Here is a 17,018-nt window from a genome sequence, read left to right as displayed (position 1 = left end):
ACCCTTCCTATATACAAACAGGCCCTTTCAAAAAGATTCAGAGGGCTGCAAGTTTTTCTTTGTGATTGACTGGAACTTCTTCAGAGCTTGGCCTTTCTATGACTTCTGTCATCATTATTCAGCCTTTATTTGCCTTCATAGGTGATTATCCCGCTTCTTTGTTCCTTTTAACAGATGAGCAAGAAACCACCGGGGCTATCATCTACACAGTGGAATTGAAGAGATATGGTGGGCCCCTGGGAATCACTATTTCAGGCACCGAAGAACCTTTTGATCCCATTGTCATTTCAGGCTTGACAAAACGAGGGCTGGCAGAAAGGTGAGTTGCAATTGGCAACCTTAGAGTCAGAGGCCTGGAGTGTCACTGCAGGCATCAGCTTCCAAAGAAGGAATCTTAACAGAATAACAGAGTTGGAAGGGACCTTGGAGGTCTTTCTAGTCTAACTCTCCCTCCCTGCTGTAGTAGGAGACCCTATACAATTCCAGACAAATGGTTGTCCAATCTCTTCTTAAAAGCCTGCAGTGATGGAGCACCAACAACTTCTAAAGACAAGCCGTTCATTGTTCCTAACTGTCAGGAAATTTCTTATTTTTAGGTTGGTTCTCTCCTGCTCACCTTCCATTGAATGATCTGCAAAACAAGACCATTTGATAGGTTTTTCTGACCCTTCAGCCTCCTCGATAGCACAGGCGTCCATACTGTGTTGATAATGTTATGGACATCTGCTAGTTTTATGAAGATATGTGCACCAGGGAAGTCAATTTAAGACACCCTATATGAAAAGTTCCATTGGTTTACCTTTCTTGTTTGCTGCTTTTCCCTAAAAAAAAAAAAAAATCCTTTGTATCCTGACAGATTGAAAGGCTGGAAAAAGAGACAAAGGAGATGAAAAATAACCACAGTGTCCAAAGATTAATTTAACATATACTTTGTAATCCTAAACATACCATAACAATGATTAAAAATCAGATTAAGATTCAAACCCACATGAGATATTTTACCAAAGAAGAAAATACTGCTGCTGCTGTTTTTTTAAACATTCAAATATATTGTTCCTAAATTGGCTTGGATTACCTGTTGTTACCTTCTCCTGCAACCCTCGTGACAGCGAAAATGGAGCTGGGGGGGGGGCTCTTGAGCTCAGTTTTTCATAGCAGAGGCATCGCAGGCCAGCCTTTCACTGTTTCCAGCGCAGCCCTGCACACCAGATCTAAGCACCCTGTAGGCCAGATCCAGCCCACAGGCCTTGAGTTTGACACCCTTGATATAGAGAGACAGAAAAACAGAGAGAGAGAGGTAGTAGATAGATAGATAGATAGATAGATAGATAGACAGACAGACAGACAGACAGACAGACAGACAGACAGACAGACAGACAGACAGACAGACAGACAGACAGACAGACAAACAAGATACACTAGAGCAGCAGTCCCCAACCTTTCCAGCTCTATGGACCAGCAGCGGTGCCGGGGGGGGGGGGGATAGTTTCATATGTGTACCCGCCACTTATACAAATGTGTACTTCATGCACTTGCACACCTGCCCATGACTTGTATTCTCATGTAGGGATAAGGGTGACTTATTCTGAGGCACTTTTTTAGTCCTGAAATTCAGTCAAGGGACTTAGCCAGAATCCCTAGGATGCTACCATGCTAATAAAGGCTGATCATTGTTCATGGTTTATAAAGGCTGAATCTCTACCTTGCCTTTTTGACTTTTAAGGACCTGATGATTCTTCAGTTGCTTCTGTTATCTTTCTGAGCCAACAGTGCCATCTTATGGTGGCCCATTAACAATGCAGTTGTTGCAATATTCCCACGGGCCCCACGCCCCCTGCTTACGTCATTCTATAGCCTGGATTTCTTTGGCATTGGAGCCAAGAAAGTAGTATAAAAGTCATCCAAATTTTAATTTCCCTTCAAAGTCTTGTGACTACTTGAGCTTTTCACTTCAAGTCCACCACCAAGCAAGAGTAAAATAAAAGCTTTTTGAATTCACACTGCTCTATTGAATATCTCTTTTTTGCTATTTGATTGAGCCACAGTGACCTCTATTGGTTAGTTATGAAATTAATATACAGTACCATATTGTACTAACTCTCCTCTCTCAAAAATCCATTCCAAACCTTTTAACTGCTGGAATATAATACGGATCTGTCCACAGACAGGATTTGGAATATTAATTGCATGTCAGGGTACAAAGCTTTTGTTTTCTGTAGCAGAAAACCAAATGGGGTTCTTTTGTTTGTACATGGTTTCAGTAAAAATCATTAGCCATAAAAGACAATGCAGGAGGAAAGACTTCAGCCAATAAAGCAATTTTATTACAGTCTTAGGCCAGCATAAAGTCCTGTCTGTTTCATAAATATAGGAGGAAAAATAATTGGGGTGGGGAATTGATGCAATATACCTAAAAACCATTATTATTTTACTATTCTTTTTCCATTTCTGCCTGAAAGTACATCTAAAGGCAAGTGGAAGGGAATATTTTCCCCCGCTTGCTGCTATCCAGTAGAAGCTGTCCAGAAGTGAGTACAATGGCGGGATTCAGCCAGTTCGCACCTATCGGGAGAACCGGTTGTTAACTTTCTAAGCAGCTCAGAGAATTGGTTGTTGGAAGAAATCTCATTTTGTTTTGTTTTTTTCCACTTTACAGGGCTAATCCTGTAAGGAAGGCAGGAAGGAAACATTCTGGTGTTGTTTCTAGCCTAATTTCTATTGCCGTCCTTACAGAAGCTGCCTCTCTGGTTAACCTCCATTATATTGTAACAGTTAAAGCGAAGTGCCCATCGATTTAAGTGACATTGAGGTGGCCACGTCTGCACAGTCACATGACCTCCGAGCCACGCCTACCCACCTGGTCATTAGGGCAGAGAACAAGTTGCTAAATTGTTTGAATCCCACCACTGAAGAGTGGAATCTATATTGTAAGAGTTAGTCATTGTCCACCCTATTCTATAGACAAGTGTTTCTCAATCTGAGCAACTTTAAGAGAGCAACTTTAGCAATAGCAATAGCAGTTAGACTTATATACCACTTCATAGGGCTTTCAGCCCTCTCTAAGCCGTTTACAGAGTCAGCCTATTGCCCCCACAGTCTGGGTCCTCATTTCACCCACCTCGGAAGGATGGAACGCTGAGTCAACCTTGAGCTCGTGAGATTAGAACCGCTGAACTGAAGATAACAGTCAGCTGAAGTGACCTGCAGTACTGCACCCTAACCACTGCACCACCTCGGCTCTACTTTAAGAGGAGTGGTCTTCAACTCCCACCTTTCAGGTTGAGAAACATGGCCAAATCAAAAAAACTGACTCCAGAGGAAAACTAGAACACTCTATTGATAAAGGTCTATCATATCAGTTGTTTACAAGCCTACTTGTGTTTTCCCTTCCTTTAATTTCACAGGAATCAGAGGGAACCGGTCAGAGTCCTTTAAAGTATTGTTTTGCCTCTCTGGGCTCTACACCTACAGTACTTCTGCACTTGTTGTTGTCTTAATGGTTTCTGGCTGGCTTCTCCAAGGTCATGGTCAGCCCCAGTAGAATATGAAATCCACATACAATCATAATTGTATGTCATTGATTTTAGCTATAATAACAGAATCCTGCAAGTCTGATTGTAGTGGACCTCCTCCCCTTATACTCCTGTGAAATAGGGTGGTGATTTCCTGAGTCGTTTCTGAATATGATCTGAATGTTGCAAACTTCAGATAGGTCCCTGTCTTCAATTGTCTAGACCCGTGATGTCGAACCTATGGCATGCATGCCAGAAGTGGCACACGAGCCATGTCATGTCTCTGGCGCGCATGTGTGCGCAATGATCAACTGGCCTTCGTGCATGCGGCAGTGCCGGAAAGTGAAAGAGCTGGTCTTCCATTTTCCAGCATGAGCATGTGTGCAGGCCACCTGACGTGCCATGTGCCAGTAACCAGAAATCTAGCTATTTGGCACGCATGCGCCCTCTGGAAACCGGAAGTGCATTTTACAGCACACACATGCCCCCTGGGCAACTCCTCTTCCAGGTCACATCCCAGACAAGCATGCACACTCCCTTTTTGGCATTCGGTATTGAAAAGGCTCACCATCACTGGCCTAGAGAATGGATCTTGCTTATCTCCATCAAGGCAATCCTATTTACCTTCTACAGTTGCAGTAGCCTTTAGCCCCATCCCAAGCACCCTAAAACTAAGTTTGAAGTCATTTTAAAAATAAAAAAATGGCCAAACTATTACAAGATCTTGACATTTCATCCAATTCTAGGCTCTTTCTTAAAATATGGCAAAATTATAATTTCCAGGTTAAGATTGTGACCAATTTCATTTCTGATATGAAATTGCTGGATTATTCCCTGGTTATTATTTTATTAATGTGAATTGTAAGAATACGTACACAGTAGAATTTCTCTTCCCAGTATAAAGCACAGGAACAATGAATGATGAATGGCTGGAAATCTATACATCATTATGGATTTTATTTTCATATTTTCCTTCGGATCTCCATAGTATTTTCTGTCTCATAATTCACGGTAGAGGGATGGATTTTTAAATGAAATTGCTGCCATGCATCACAGCTGAAGTTTCCTTTACTTTTTCCTTAGAACTGGAGCTATCCACGTAGGAGACCGGATATTAGCTATTAATAATGTCAGCCTTAAAGGGAAGCCTCTAAGCGAAGCCATTCATCTACTCCAAATGGCTGGAGAGACAGTGACGCTAAAGATCAAAAAGCAAACCGAAAGTAAGTCTGTAATTTTTTTAAATTAATTAATTTAAATCCATATTACTCTGAATTACAGGTAGTCCTTGACTTATAACAGTTTGTTTAGTGACCATTCAAAGTTACAACATCACTGAAAAAAAGTAACTCATGGCCGTTTTTCACACTGAAAACCATTAAACCATCCCCATGGGCATGTAATCAGGATTCAGATGCTTGGCAACTGGCTCATATTTATGATGCTTGCAGTCTCCCAGGGTCATGTGATCACCTTTTGTGACCTTTGGATAGAAAAAGTGAATGGGGAATTCAGATTCATTTATCAACCAGGTTGCTAATTTAAGAAGTGCAGTGATTCACTTAACAATTGTGGCAAGAGAGGTCGTAAAATGGGGAGAAATTCATTTAACCAATGTCTCACTTAGCCACAAAAATTGTGGGCTCAACTGTGGTCATACATTGAGGATTACCTGTAAGCCTGTCTCTTAAGGATGCAGAGAAAAGTATTTTTTTTCTCTGAATTTCACACTTTACACTTTCTATGAACTTTACGCTTCCTTTAAAAGAAAGTTTAATTCAATATTTTCCTCTCACACAAGTTTTCTTGTCTTTAATTTATTTATTTATTCCATTTCTATAGCCGCCCATCTCAGCCAAGTTACTCTAACTTTGATCCAGCATTATAAAATTTGCTGAGAACTGAGTTGTGGAAAAGGCAGGATTAGGTTGTCAGGGTTCCGACCAATGCCCCAATTAAATCATGAGCCTCGAGCCAAGCTTCAAAAGAAATCCAGTTATTTATTAGGAGCTTCAGCCAACTCTGACCTCACTTGATTCATGCCCCAGCTCTGACCCTGTTTCCCCCTCCTGCCAAGATGTGTCATCAGTCACATTCCCCAATGAAGCAATTTCTAGAGTCCCTCCCTCTGGCCACTCCGAGTATCCATGGAGATGGCCTTGAAATAGAGATGGCTGGAATATGCTTTTGTTTTGACTGAAATGTGCTTCCCCTGGCTGCAGCTGCAAGGCTCAGTTCTCCATCACCTTGTCTATGACAACTTGACAGCAGGTCAGGAATGCTTCACAAGTTGACATAGGCTTCCTTCCCTGTCAAATCTGATGCTCAAATATCGCATGTCAGCTCTATAGAGAGTTTCTTTCTTCTGAATTCATAATGCTGTGGTAGTTGGCAAGGGGTTCACCATTGCATTCTTTCTAGTGCTGAGAGAAACTGACTGGCCCAAGGTCACCCAGCTATTTTTGTGCCTAAGACATGACTAGAACTCACAATCTCCCTTAACAACTACACCAAACTGGGACATGCACGTGTTCTTCCTCCCTCCCTCCCTCCTTATAGTTTTTATAAATGAGATTTTTTTAAGGCAACAATACAAATTTCCCAAAAGAAATCAAGAAAGTAAAATAGTGAATAGATAAGGAAGGAATAGAAAAAATGAGAAAAGAAAGAAATATTTATTAAGCATGTGTTTCTGTTCTTTGTATCAGCTCTTAATAGGCAGCAGATCTAAAACACTGTATCTCTAGAGCAGTGGTTCCCAAAGTGAGCGGTACTGCCCCCTGGGGGCAGTGGGATGACATAGGGGGGTGCTAAGAGGCAAGGGGGTAGCAGGGGGCGCTAAGAGGCAAGGAAGGTGGCAGAGGAGTGCTGGAGGTAGCCCCCTCGCAGGGTGCAAGACTCTACTTGGAATGATAGGGCCATAGAAGGAGATATAGTGTGTTGTGTGTAAATAACAAGCCCCAGAAAGGCCATCCAGCCTCCAGCGAGAGCCTCATACCAGCGATAGGGAAGAAAACAGAGAAACACAAACCTATGGGTGCATTTAAAAGCAAAGCAGAGAAGCCAACTGGTTTCTTTCCCAAGGCTCTTTTTCCCCGCTTGGGAGCTCCTCTTGAAATCCTTAACCACAAAGGAAGGGCTTTGCCTGGCTATTCCGTTTTGTGCCCCTCCTCCCTGATTTATTTATTTTTAAAAACCTGGATTGAAAAAGTGATCCAGGGTCACCGTAGGAGCCGAGCTTCCTTCGGCGAGTTGAGGCACCAAAGCCCGAGCGTATTAGCTTCCCGTCTGCTTTGCAGCCCGGAAGTGGGAGAGCGGAGAGGTGGGTTCCTAAGCCCAGGAGAGAGGGAGAGAGAGAGAAAGAGAGAGAGGAGGGTCCTGGAGGGCTGCTGAGTCTCTTTGGAAGAGGAGGCAGAGGACGGGCTGCCTCTCTTTCTTTACCGGTCTGCGCTGGAGCAGCAGTCCTTGCCAGCGCCGCCCATCCCGCCGTTAGAGCCTCTGTTTCTCTCCCACCCACCCCACCCACCTCGTCCCACCGCATGTCAAGCCTGCAGCACCCCCCCCCAGCTGCTTTGGTTCTGCCTAAGTTTGGGAAATAGCTGATTGCCACTTCCTTTGAAAATATTTTTTTCTGGTATCACTTCATCAAGCCCATCCATCACATTAAGAATTTACTGAACAGTGAAGTAGTTACTAAATTTTACTGAGTTTACTAAGTTACTAGTTACTAAGGTTCTTGATAAATGACTATCAGACTTTGAAAACCTAGTATCACTGGATCATGTTCAACAATTTTGTTGAATTAACATTAACTACAAAGGTTTTTAAATTGGATTTTGAATAAATGTGCAATTAATTGTTACAGATTTGAATTTTACTGTTCCTATCTTCCTTCCGTCATGCAAACCGCCCAGTCACATGACCCCCCCCCAACCATGTCCACAAAGCCACACCCACAGAACCAGTAGTAAAAATATTTGAATTTCACCACTGGGTGGGGGCACTGAGGATCAGTTTGTAGCACCAAGCGGGGGGTGAACTGAAAAAGTTTGGGAACCACTGCTCTAGAGCATTGGTGGACAGCTCTCCAGAACTCCATTTGAAGCCTTTAAGTGGACAACACAAAGTCTTGCTGAAGTTATTGAATTCCATTTCACCGTTTAAAAACTCTCAGATAGCACATAGTCAGGTGTTCTCGTGCAACTACAGAAGTATCCCGAATTGGAATTTTCAGTGCCATTACAGTAGAGTTACCATAAGCAACTTCATCCATCCCCATAACAAATTTATATTTGTCTTTTTGCCTAGAAAAAATTCTAAGGTTAAAAACAAATTGTCCAGATGATGTTAGCTTAAATGCCCAGAAATGCCATCATCAAATGCAAAAATCATTTACTTAGAAATAAGTTTCTAGTTGATTTCACTCAATTGTAAGTAAATGTTCTTATAGTCATATTGGCAGCAGACATCTGCAATTTTTTAACTCTAGAAAAGTGAATTTAGAATAACAGTGTTGGAAGGGACCTTAGAGGTCTTCTAGTCCAGCTCCCTGCTTAGGCATGAAACTTTACACCACTTCAGACAAATTGTTACCCAATCTCTTCTTAAAAACTTCCAGTATTGGAGTTTTTACAACTTCTGGATGCAAGTTGTTCCACTGATTAATTGTTCTAACTGTCGGGAAATTTCTTCTCAGTTCTAAGTTGCTTCTCTCCTTGATTAGTTTCCACCCATTGCTTCTTGTCCTTCCCTCAGGTGCCTTGGAGAATAGTTTGACTCCCTCTTCTTTGTGGCAGCCCCTGAGATATTGAAACACTGCTATCATGCCACCCCTAGTCCTTCTTTTCATCAAACTAGACATACCCAGTTTCTGCAACCGTTCCTCATATGTTTTAGCCTCCAATGCCCTAATCATCTTTGTTGCTCTTCTCTGTACTCTTTCCAGAATTTCCACATCTTTTCTACATCATGGTGACCAAAACTGGATGCAATATTCCAAGCATTATAAAGTGGTATTAACACTTCACTTCAAGTGCTGCTTGTACATTTCTTAACAATTATGGCACACAGGTTGATGCCAAAAAAGTTTTTAAAAAAGGAAAAGCTCCTTAATCTTACTGCAATACTGAAACATCCTCTGTCATCTTGTGAGATGTAGTGTAGGCCCACATCAGTGGTGGGTTTCAAAAATTGTTCGAACCTACTCTGTGGGTGTGGCCTCCTTTGTGGGAGTGGCTTGCTGCCCATATGACCGGATGGGAGTGGCTTGCCGCCCATGTGACCAGATATGAAGATGCCGATGACACTTGTCAGAACCACCTTAAATTACCTCACACACAGCACTGGCATGCATAAGAATATGATGTAAACTTGTTTTTTAAAAGGCATCTTTGGTTTGCATTAAAACAATTTTCAACACACGCAATGTTCCGATTGCACCACAAACGCAGTAGTCATCCTTACCTTTCACAGAGGCACTGAGTTTTATAAATATGAGCATGATAGTGTACAATAATCATATCCAAGGACCAGTGGTGGGTTTCAAAAATTTTTGAAACCTCTTCTGTAGGTGTGGCCTGCTTCCGGGTTCACTGGAACCTCTTCTAACCAGTTTGGTAGATTGACGAACTGGTTTTACCGAATAGGTGCGAACTGGTAGGAACCCACCTCTGGCCCACATCCTGTGAAACCTATGCATATTAGTTTGTTGTCATAATAGCATACAGTATAAAAGACACCAAACAAATTGTGGATTATCATTAACATTTGTGCCTCCATCTTTCTTTGGATTCCAGGAACTTTTCCTCAAAAATCTGGGAGTATGACAGAAGTTAGTGACCTAGAGGATGATTTGACTGATTCTCAGAAAACTAGCAAGCTCTCCGAGGTGTATTCCACCACGATCCCTAGTGTGGATAGTGCTATGGAATCCTGGGATGGTTCGGGTATTGACACAGGCTATGGAAGCCAAGGTAAGTTGAATTTCCTGTTCCTTTATAGTATGTGTGTCAAAACACACCAGGGGTGAAATTCAGCAGGTTCTAACAGTTTCTGGAGAACCAGTAGTGGAAATTTTGAGTAGTTCGAGAACCTGCAAATACCACCTCTGGCTGGCCTCAGAGTGTGGTGGGAGTGGAGATTTTGCAGTATCCTTCCCCTGGAGTGGGGTGGGAATGGAGATTTTGCAGTATTCTTCCCCTGCCACACCCACCAAGCCACGCCCACAGAACGGATAGTAAAACAATTTGAATTTCACTACTGATACATACCCTTTATTCAAAGGTGGGCATCACATACTGTAACAACCATTTCGCCCAGAACCAAAAATGTTAGTACATGGCATCAAAAAAATGGTGATTATATAGGATGGGATAGTGGTCGGGGCAGGTGGGCGGGCCCAGCCACTGGTCAGAACTACCGGTTCACCCAAACCAGTCTGAACCAGCACAGCCCACTTCTGCCTTTATTGTAATTCATTTCTGATATTTGTCTCCTACAACTATGTTATGGATTTTTGAGGGTCTTTCAAAAAACAATGTGTCTGTTCAACTAGATTGACTATATCCCTGCTGTACTTAACCATTGACAATTATTATGAAGTCAGGTCTCGCGAAACCTTAAAAGAAAGTTCATCAACATACCAAGCAAACATCGGTTCCCTGTATTTCCAACTGATGATGACCATTTGCCCCAGTAATGTTGGAAAGAAGTATATTATGTTTATAGGGCTTATACAACTTGTGCTGGTTTCACACAAAATGCACGTGCAGCAGTGTACACTCCCTTCTATGGCCTTGGCCAATGCGATGTATTTCAATAAGTTGCTCAACAAAGGATAATATTTACTTTACAAATGTACAAGTAATACATTCACTAGAATGCCTTCAATGGTTAGTCTTCTGTACCTGGCCCTCTCCAATTCATTGCCGCTACAATTCTCATAGTTTCCAACTAGCCAGATCATGGTAGATGGGAATGATAGAGGATGGGGGACTGATGAAAATGAGAGATGTGTGTTATACATACCTAAATATATATTAATACTAGGCATGATGAATACACAACACAACAGGCAACTGGCCTGTTCTTTTTTCTCTCTTTTTGTTTTGACAAGAAGGTAAGAAATGTTCTCTTTCTTTTTTTTTTCCTATTTCACCAGGTCAGAATAATCTTAGGATGTACAATTCTTTGTTGACTATTGCAGTTGGGGATGTAGTGGTGAGGCATGCAAGTCACAATATTAAATTCAATCTGGACCATTTTATTATTCCATTCTATAAATTTCTCTTGTTTTCATGGATGCTATGATTCATTCCACAAAGACACTTGTTTACGGATGTTTGCATATGGAATGAACAAATTGTTTTGGCAGTCTCCCTATCCTAAGCATTGGGAATGCTCTGAATGGCATTCCTCCCCTCATTTCAAGCCAGTTGCCAAAGAAAACTGATCAGGGTGATGTGGTTAGGACGCGGGATATAATGATCCAAAACTGAAGGTTAGAAGTTCATTCCAAACCATAGAAACCCATTAGGCATTTTGCTATCCTACTTCACAGAATTATTTTTCTGGAAATACTCTTGGGGGGGAAAATGAACCATATTGCCTTGAAATCCTGGTGGAAATGAGCAAAGGAGTGGCTGGAGTAATTGCATAAAAGAGGAGCAGAGCTTTGATTGCATAATTATAGTGACCATCTTGACTTTTTAAAAATCTCATTTCCATAAACCCCTCTGTCAACACTTTCTAATATTAACTAACAGTCTTAAACATGCCATTTTCTGCTCATCATCATCATTTTGCATGGCTTTTTTGTGTGCGTTTCTCTACTTTCCTTCCCTGCTTTTCATTATCATCTTGAGTCTCTGGTCTCTCATTCATCCAAATCCAGGCATTTCCCCCCAGTTTTGCATTCTGATTCTGAGAAATTTCCTTGAAATCTTTCTAGTAGTAATAATCCATTCTTTAACAATGATAAATACTTAAATAAACCAATTAACTTAAGTTTTGAATGAATAGGAATTGTCTGGTTGGCTAGCTAGTTATTTCATCCTCTCCCACCACTTTCTGATCCTTAGAATAATCCTGGATTGTTATCGAACTGAGGGATGGATAGTATTTTAAATGAGCATTAATGCTTCCTTCCTTCACTTATTTTCTTGACCATGGTGATTATTCATATGAACTCAGAAAATACAAATCTCCTTTAAAGTAAGCATGATGTAGACCCCCACTTCTGTCCCAACCAGTATGTCTAGTGGTCAGACTCCCATCCTATTATTAAACAGTTTTACGGTAATATGAGATTACCACAAGTCAATAATAGTAGTTGATACAGGAAATCTATTGACTAGCAGAACAGGATTTTAAAGTCAACTCATATCACTTTTTGATTATTATTGGTTAATCTTTTCACAGACTTTGAGGCTGGTTGGTAGCTCAAAGCTCAAGTCCTAACCAAGGACCTAGGAACTGGTAAGATAATGTTGGAGGATATAAGCTGTTCCACGTAGGGTGGGTTTTTTGTAGAATCAGAATGTTCAAATCCAATAAATTTAGAATTTCCAAATAGCGAGGTAGCCCTTTAGGTATCGCTCCAAGGGCTCCAATTACAATTAGGACAACACATGATTTCTTTCCCACAGTCGCCTCAACTTCAATTTGCAAGTCTCGGTACTTTGTGATTTTTCTTGCTGCTTATCTTCAATGCACGCATCACCACGTATTGCAATGCCACTGAACCAAACTATTTATTATTATTATTATTATTATTTTATTATTATTATTATCATCATCATCATCATCATCATCATCAATCATTGCACAGTCAGCCAGATGCTCAGACTGGGTTTGGCATTTTTGTCTAGCTATCGAGTCCTTACCAAGGAGCTGGGATAGGAAAATCTGGATGTTTGATGTTTGATGGTGTTACAGATGGTGTACATAGGATGAAAGCAGTGATGACAAATTTGAAATGCCTATGGTGTTCAAGTGATGCTCCAGTGTTTTGGGATTGCACCAGGCCGCCTATTACTATTGGTACTATCCTTGCTTGCCTTTACCATAGTCATTCTATTTCTATTTGTAGGTCTTTGTATTTTGTTATTTTCTCCAGTTCTTTCTCTTCTATTCCACTGTCTCCAGGCACTGCCTCCTCCTCCTCCTCCTCCTCCTCCTCCTCCTCATTATCATCATCATCATCATCATAGGAGCCCTTGGAGAAATATCTAAGGGTCTACCTCGCTATTTGGAAAATTAAATTTATCAGACTTGGTTTGGTTTGGTTATTAGATTTATATGCCTCCCCTTCTCCCAAGAACTCAGGGTGGCGTACAACATTAAAAGAAACACATAATACAAAAGTTAAAAAAATTAAATAGAATGTCCCAAACTAACCCAATTAGAATTGACAATAACATTTTTTTTAAAAATTCAAATAAAATTAACAATGATCAATACTTTATTTTGTTTTGTTCAGGCCAGGCTGGCTTGCTGGAAAAGCCAACTTTTTAGGGTGCGTCGGAAGGACCGGAGGTCGGGGATTATACGAAGCTCCGGGGGCAGCTCATTCCAGAGGGAAGGCACTCCCACAGAGAAGGCTCTCCCCCCTGGGGGTCGCTAGCCGACACTGTCTGGCCCACAGCACCGTTAGGAGGCCAACACTGTGGGATCACACTGGACAGTGGGAGGCTACCGTGGCAGTAGGTGGTCTCACAGGTACCCTGGGACTAAGCATGGAACGCTTTTAAAGGTCATAATTAGTACCTTGAATCGCACCTGGAAGACAACTGGCAACCAGTGCAGACCGCCTAAAAGGGGTTGTAAACATGGGAGCACCTAGGTGCCCCATGATAACCCGCGGCAGCCACATTCTGGACCAGCTGAAGCCTCTGGGTGCTCTTCAAGGAGACTTGAACATTCTGATTGTACCAAAAAACCACCCTACTTGGAACAGCTTATATCCTCCGATGTTACCTTAACAGTCCCTAGGTCTTTGGTTAGGACTCGAGCTGTTGAGCTACCAACCAGCCCCAAAGGCTGTGAATCTCACCAAAGAATAACCACATAATAACAATAATAATAATATTTCTGACACATTTTTAAATGTTCAGTTGATTGAGTTTCATGTTTAATGAATAACAAGTTAATCATCATCATATTGTACATTTTAAGAAGATACTTGGTCGATTATTAGGATGCTGGCAGCAACCTATGTCAACTTTCAGCACCAGTCAATGATATTTGCGACAAGTTTTAAATGTTCAGTTGACTGAGTTTCATGTTTAATGAATAAAAGTCATCATCATATCATCATCATCTTCTTCCTCCTCCTCCTCCCTCCTCCTCCTCCTCCCTCCTCCTCCTCCTCCTCCTCCTCCTCCTCCTCTAGATGCTTTGCTGGAGAAAGTCCTGTGTGACTTGGCTGGAACATTTCTTCACTTTCACAGCTGTCCAGCATATTTAACATTTCTTTAATAGACAAGAGGAGCTTTTTCTAGTGTTCAGGTCAATCCCACACTTCATTCCCAGTTTTGTTGACAAGAAGCAGTTCGACAAATGAAAACATACCAATGGACTTCTCATCCAGTGTAATTTTCTCAGCAATAGCAATCAAATAATCTCCTTTCTCTTCTTGTCATTTTTTCCTGCCTCCCCAATTCCAGTAGGTACCTACTTGCCTCAGGCTGTCAGCATTGCACTTCATCCCCATGAATGGAGATCCAGCAGGCAGAAAAGCAGCACCCCTCCTGGAGATGCCAGGAAGAGTTACCCTTTTGCACATGGTGGTTTCAATGAGGAAGACTGGGAGAAGCCGAGCAGGTATGTCCTTTTGGGGAAAGACAGGGGAGAAATGAATGCATATTGTTATCTATTGCAAGAATCAAACATTCAGGCATGCTTCCTTTAAGTGTAATCGAAATGATTCATTGCAATGGAATAGGCTTTCAATTAGCCTACTCCAAACTCTAATTCTCACTGTCAGCACAAATGATTATTAAAGCATTTAAAGGTAGCGGTTTTGCTGAGTTAAAAGTTGTTAGAAAATCTCAATGAAAAGTTGTGATGTGTACATGGCAATTGTGCAGGAGGATGAAACCTCCCGGTCTTAATCAAACATTCATATTTGTGCTTTGCAATGCCCATGCATTTCAGGCTGCAGAGTTTTCAGAAATGCATGAATTAAGTGAGAAGGAATTAACAATTCAGAATCCAGTAGTTCTCATGAAATGATGGAAATTTGATTCCAAGGGAATGACTGCACTCTACTTTCAAGAACCTCCATATACTATATGCCCTTGAAGACATATGCTGTTAGGGGCACTGACAGATTTTCATTAATACAGTTGCACATCAACTGGATTGACTTTTTTCAAATGCACAATGCTGCGCAAAGACATTTTTCTCCCAAAGGTGATGTCTAATGATCCCTATGGGTGAAAAAGGTCAATGATTACTATAAGAAGCTGAATAATGTCTCCCAAAAGGGCTACTATTGTTCATGCCGATCAGAATTTCATCACATTCATGGATTTCTATCAATATGAATGTTTCTACCTCCACCAGATGATAATCAGCAGTAGAGTGAATTTATCTTTAAAGTGTTTGGATCTAGTTCTAGTTCTCTGAAAATGGAATACATTGTACAGAACTAAGCTTGTGTTTGTGTTTTGTAAACACAATGGAGATTTCAACTGGAACAGCAGGTAGAAGCATCCTCAGAGTCCATTGGTTTCGGCAAAATGATGAAAGCGGCATCTTATCATGACAATGCAAGCTTCTTCTTTTTTTCCATATGTGTATGCACTGTAATAATGCATGTCCAAAAGACAGAAATGCTGCTTTTGTCCATTTACCTCCTCTTGTCTTCACTCCAGTTTGTGTGGAATAAAATGCACTTGATGTTCTGAAGTAAACATTTGGCCGCCTTTCAATGTTCCAGTTTTCATTCTGGCATATTGCTTGGATAATATACCCTTGTTATTCAGCGTTATACATCTGATCTTGGAGCATCAAGATTTTAATGGCCACTTCAAGGGTGTCTGCCAGGTATGGTTGAAAAAGTCAAGATGGCAGCCACAACAATGGGATAAAGCTCCACCTGTTTTTTTTGTTTTTGTTTTTTTTTTGTATGTGTCCACACTGAAAAAAATGGGTGGAGCATTGCTCATATTATCATGGCCTCCATCTTAGCTTTTCTGGCCACATCTTGTGACGTCCTTGGCCCAATGTGAAAATTATTCAGATTGCATGTGGTTATGTGTCTAAAATTATCTATTTATTTTCTGCTTGTTCTTTGTGTAATTACACTTAGAGCCACACATGCAAAGCAATGTCCCCTTACTGAAAGCTAACTTCTGGTCATCCTTGTCAACTGCAGTGCTCCCTATTTACAAGCACAGAGACTTCTAGAATCAAATTTAAACTATTTTACCCAGTTTTATTTTTGTCCAGTTTTCAAGTTTCCTTGGTTCAATTGCTTGATAGAGCCGAAGTGGCACAGTGGTTAAATGCAGCACTGCAGGCTACTTCAGCTGACTGCAGTTCTGCAGTTCGGCTGTTCAAATCTCACCGGCTCAGGGTTGACTCAGCCTTCCATCCTTCCGAGGTGGGGTAAAATGAGGACCCAGACTGTGGGGGCGATATGCTGACTTCTGTAAACCGCTTAGAGAGGGCTGAAAGCCCTATGAAGCGTAGATAAGTCTAATTGCTATTGCTAAGCTGCCAAGGAGACAGAATTGGTTTTGTTTGATATCTCCTTAGAAAATGGTCTTCAGCCAAAGGGCCTCAAATTGGTTTGGATCCTAAATCTTTGAGGTGGAATCCTGAATGCCAACATGGTGGATGGACATGAAAACAAAGGCAGTCTGAGACAAAAGAATTCCATAACTAAAGATTGGGATGTTGGTGGGAGAAAGAGATTGAGACAAGGCTGTTAGAGAACAACAAAAGGCAGTGGCATATTATTATTATTATTTTAAAAAAGTCTCAGTTCAACATTCTGTCTATTTGTTCACAGTTTTTTGTAGTGTGAAACCATTAAAACAATAATCATTCCCTTGGCATGGATTTCCAAAACCATTTCATGACTTTGGTTCATTTGTAATTCCTGTTTTCCTTTTCAAAACTAAGAAATGACACTAAATCTGGTTTGGGGCTTCTTGGAGGAAGAATGCCAGGGCTTGTTGTCTGGTTCTGACTTAGAAAACTGACTAAAGCAAAGATTGTTTGTTTACCCGGGTGAATCAAAGCTCTTTGCTTTTCCTGGCACCAGTTCATCTAATGTTAGGGTTGCAGAAAACATTCTGCTTTCTTTGGCACAATTCCTCCTAATGTAAGGCCTTCTTTCTTTCTTTCTTCTTTCTTTCTTTCTTTTCTTTCTTTTCCTTTCTTTTCTTTCTTCTTCCTTCTTCTTTCTTTTCTTTTTTTCTTTCTTTCTTTTTGTTGTTTCTTTCTTCTTTTCTTTCTTTCTTTCTTTTCTTTCCTTCCTTCCTTTCCTTCCTTCCT

General features: G+C 41.1%; 1 protein-coding gene across 1 annotated transcript in view; it reads left to right on the top strand.

Annotated features, from left to right (window-relative positions):
• The window catches only part of GRIP2 (glutamate receptor interacting protein 2), a 118,608-nt gene that overhangs the window by 76,615 nt on the left and 24,975 nt on the right, over positions 1 to 17,018 (top strand). The window contains 4 exon segments of the mRNA XM_032239103.1: positions 175 to 319; positions 4,596 to 4,735; positions 9,308 to 9,484; positions 14,177 to 14,333. Coding sequence (XP_032094994.1) covers positions 175 to 319; positions 4,596 to 4,735; positions 9,308 to 9,484; positions 14,177 to 14,333 — 619 coding nt within the window.

This window comes from Thamnophis elegans, chromosome 2 (genome assembly GCF_009769535.1).
Source record: "Thamnophis elegans isolate rThaEle1 chromosome 2, rThaEle1.pri, whole genome shotgun sequence".
NCBI lineage: Eukaryota > Metazoa > Chordata > Lepidosauria > Squamata > Colubridae > Thamnophis > Thamnophis elegans.
This window is presented reverse-complemented; position numbering and strand designations above follow the sequence as displayed.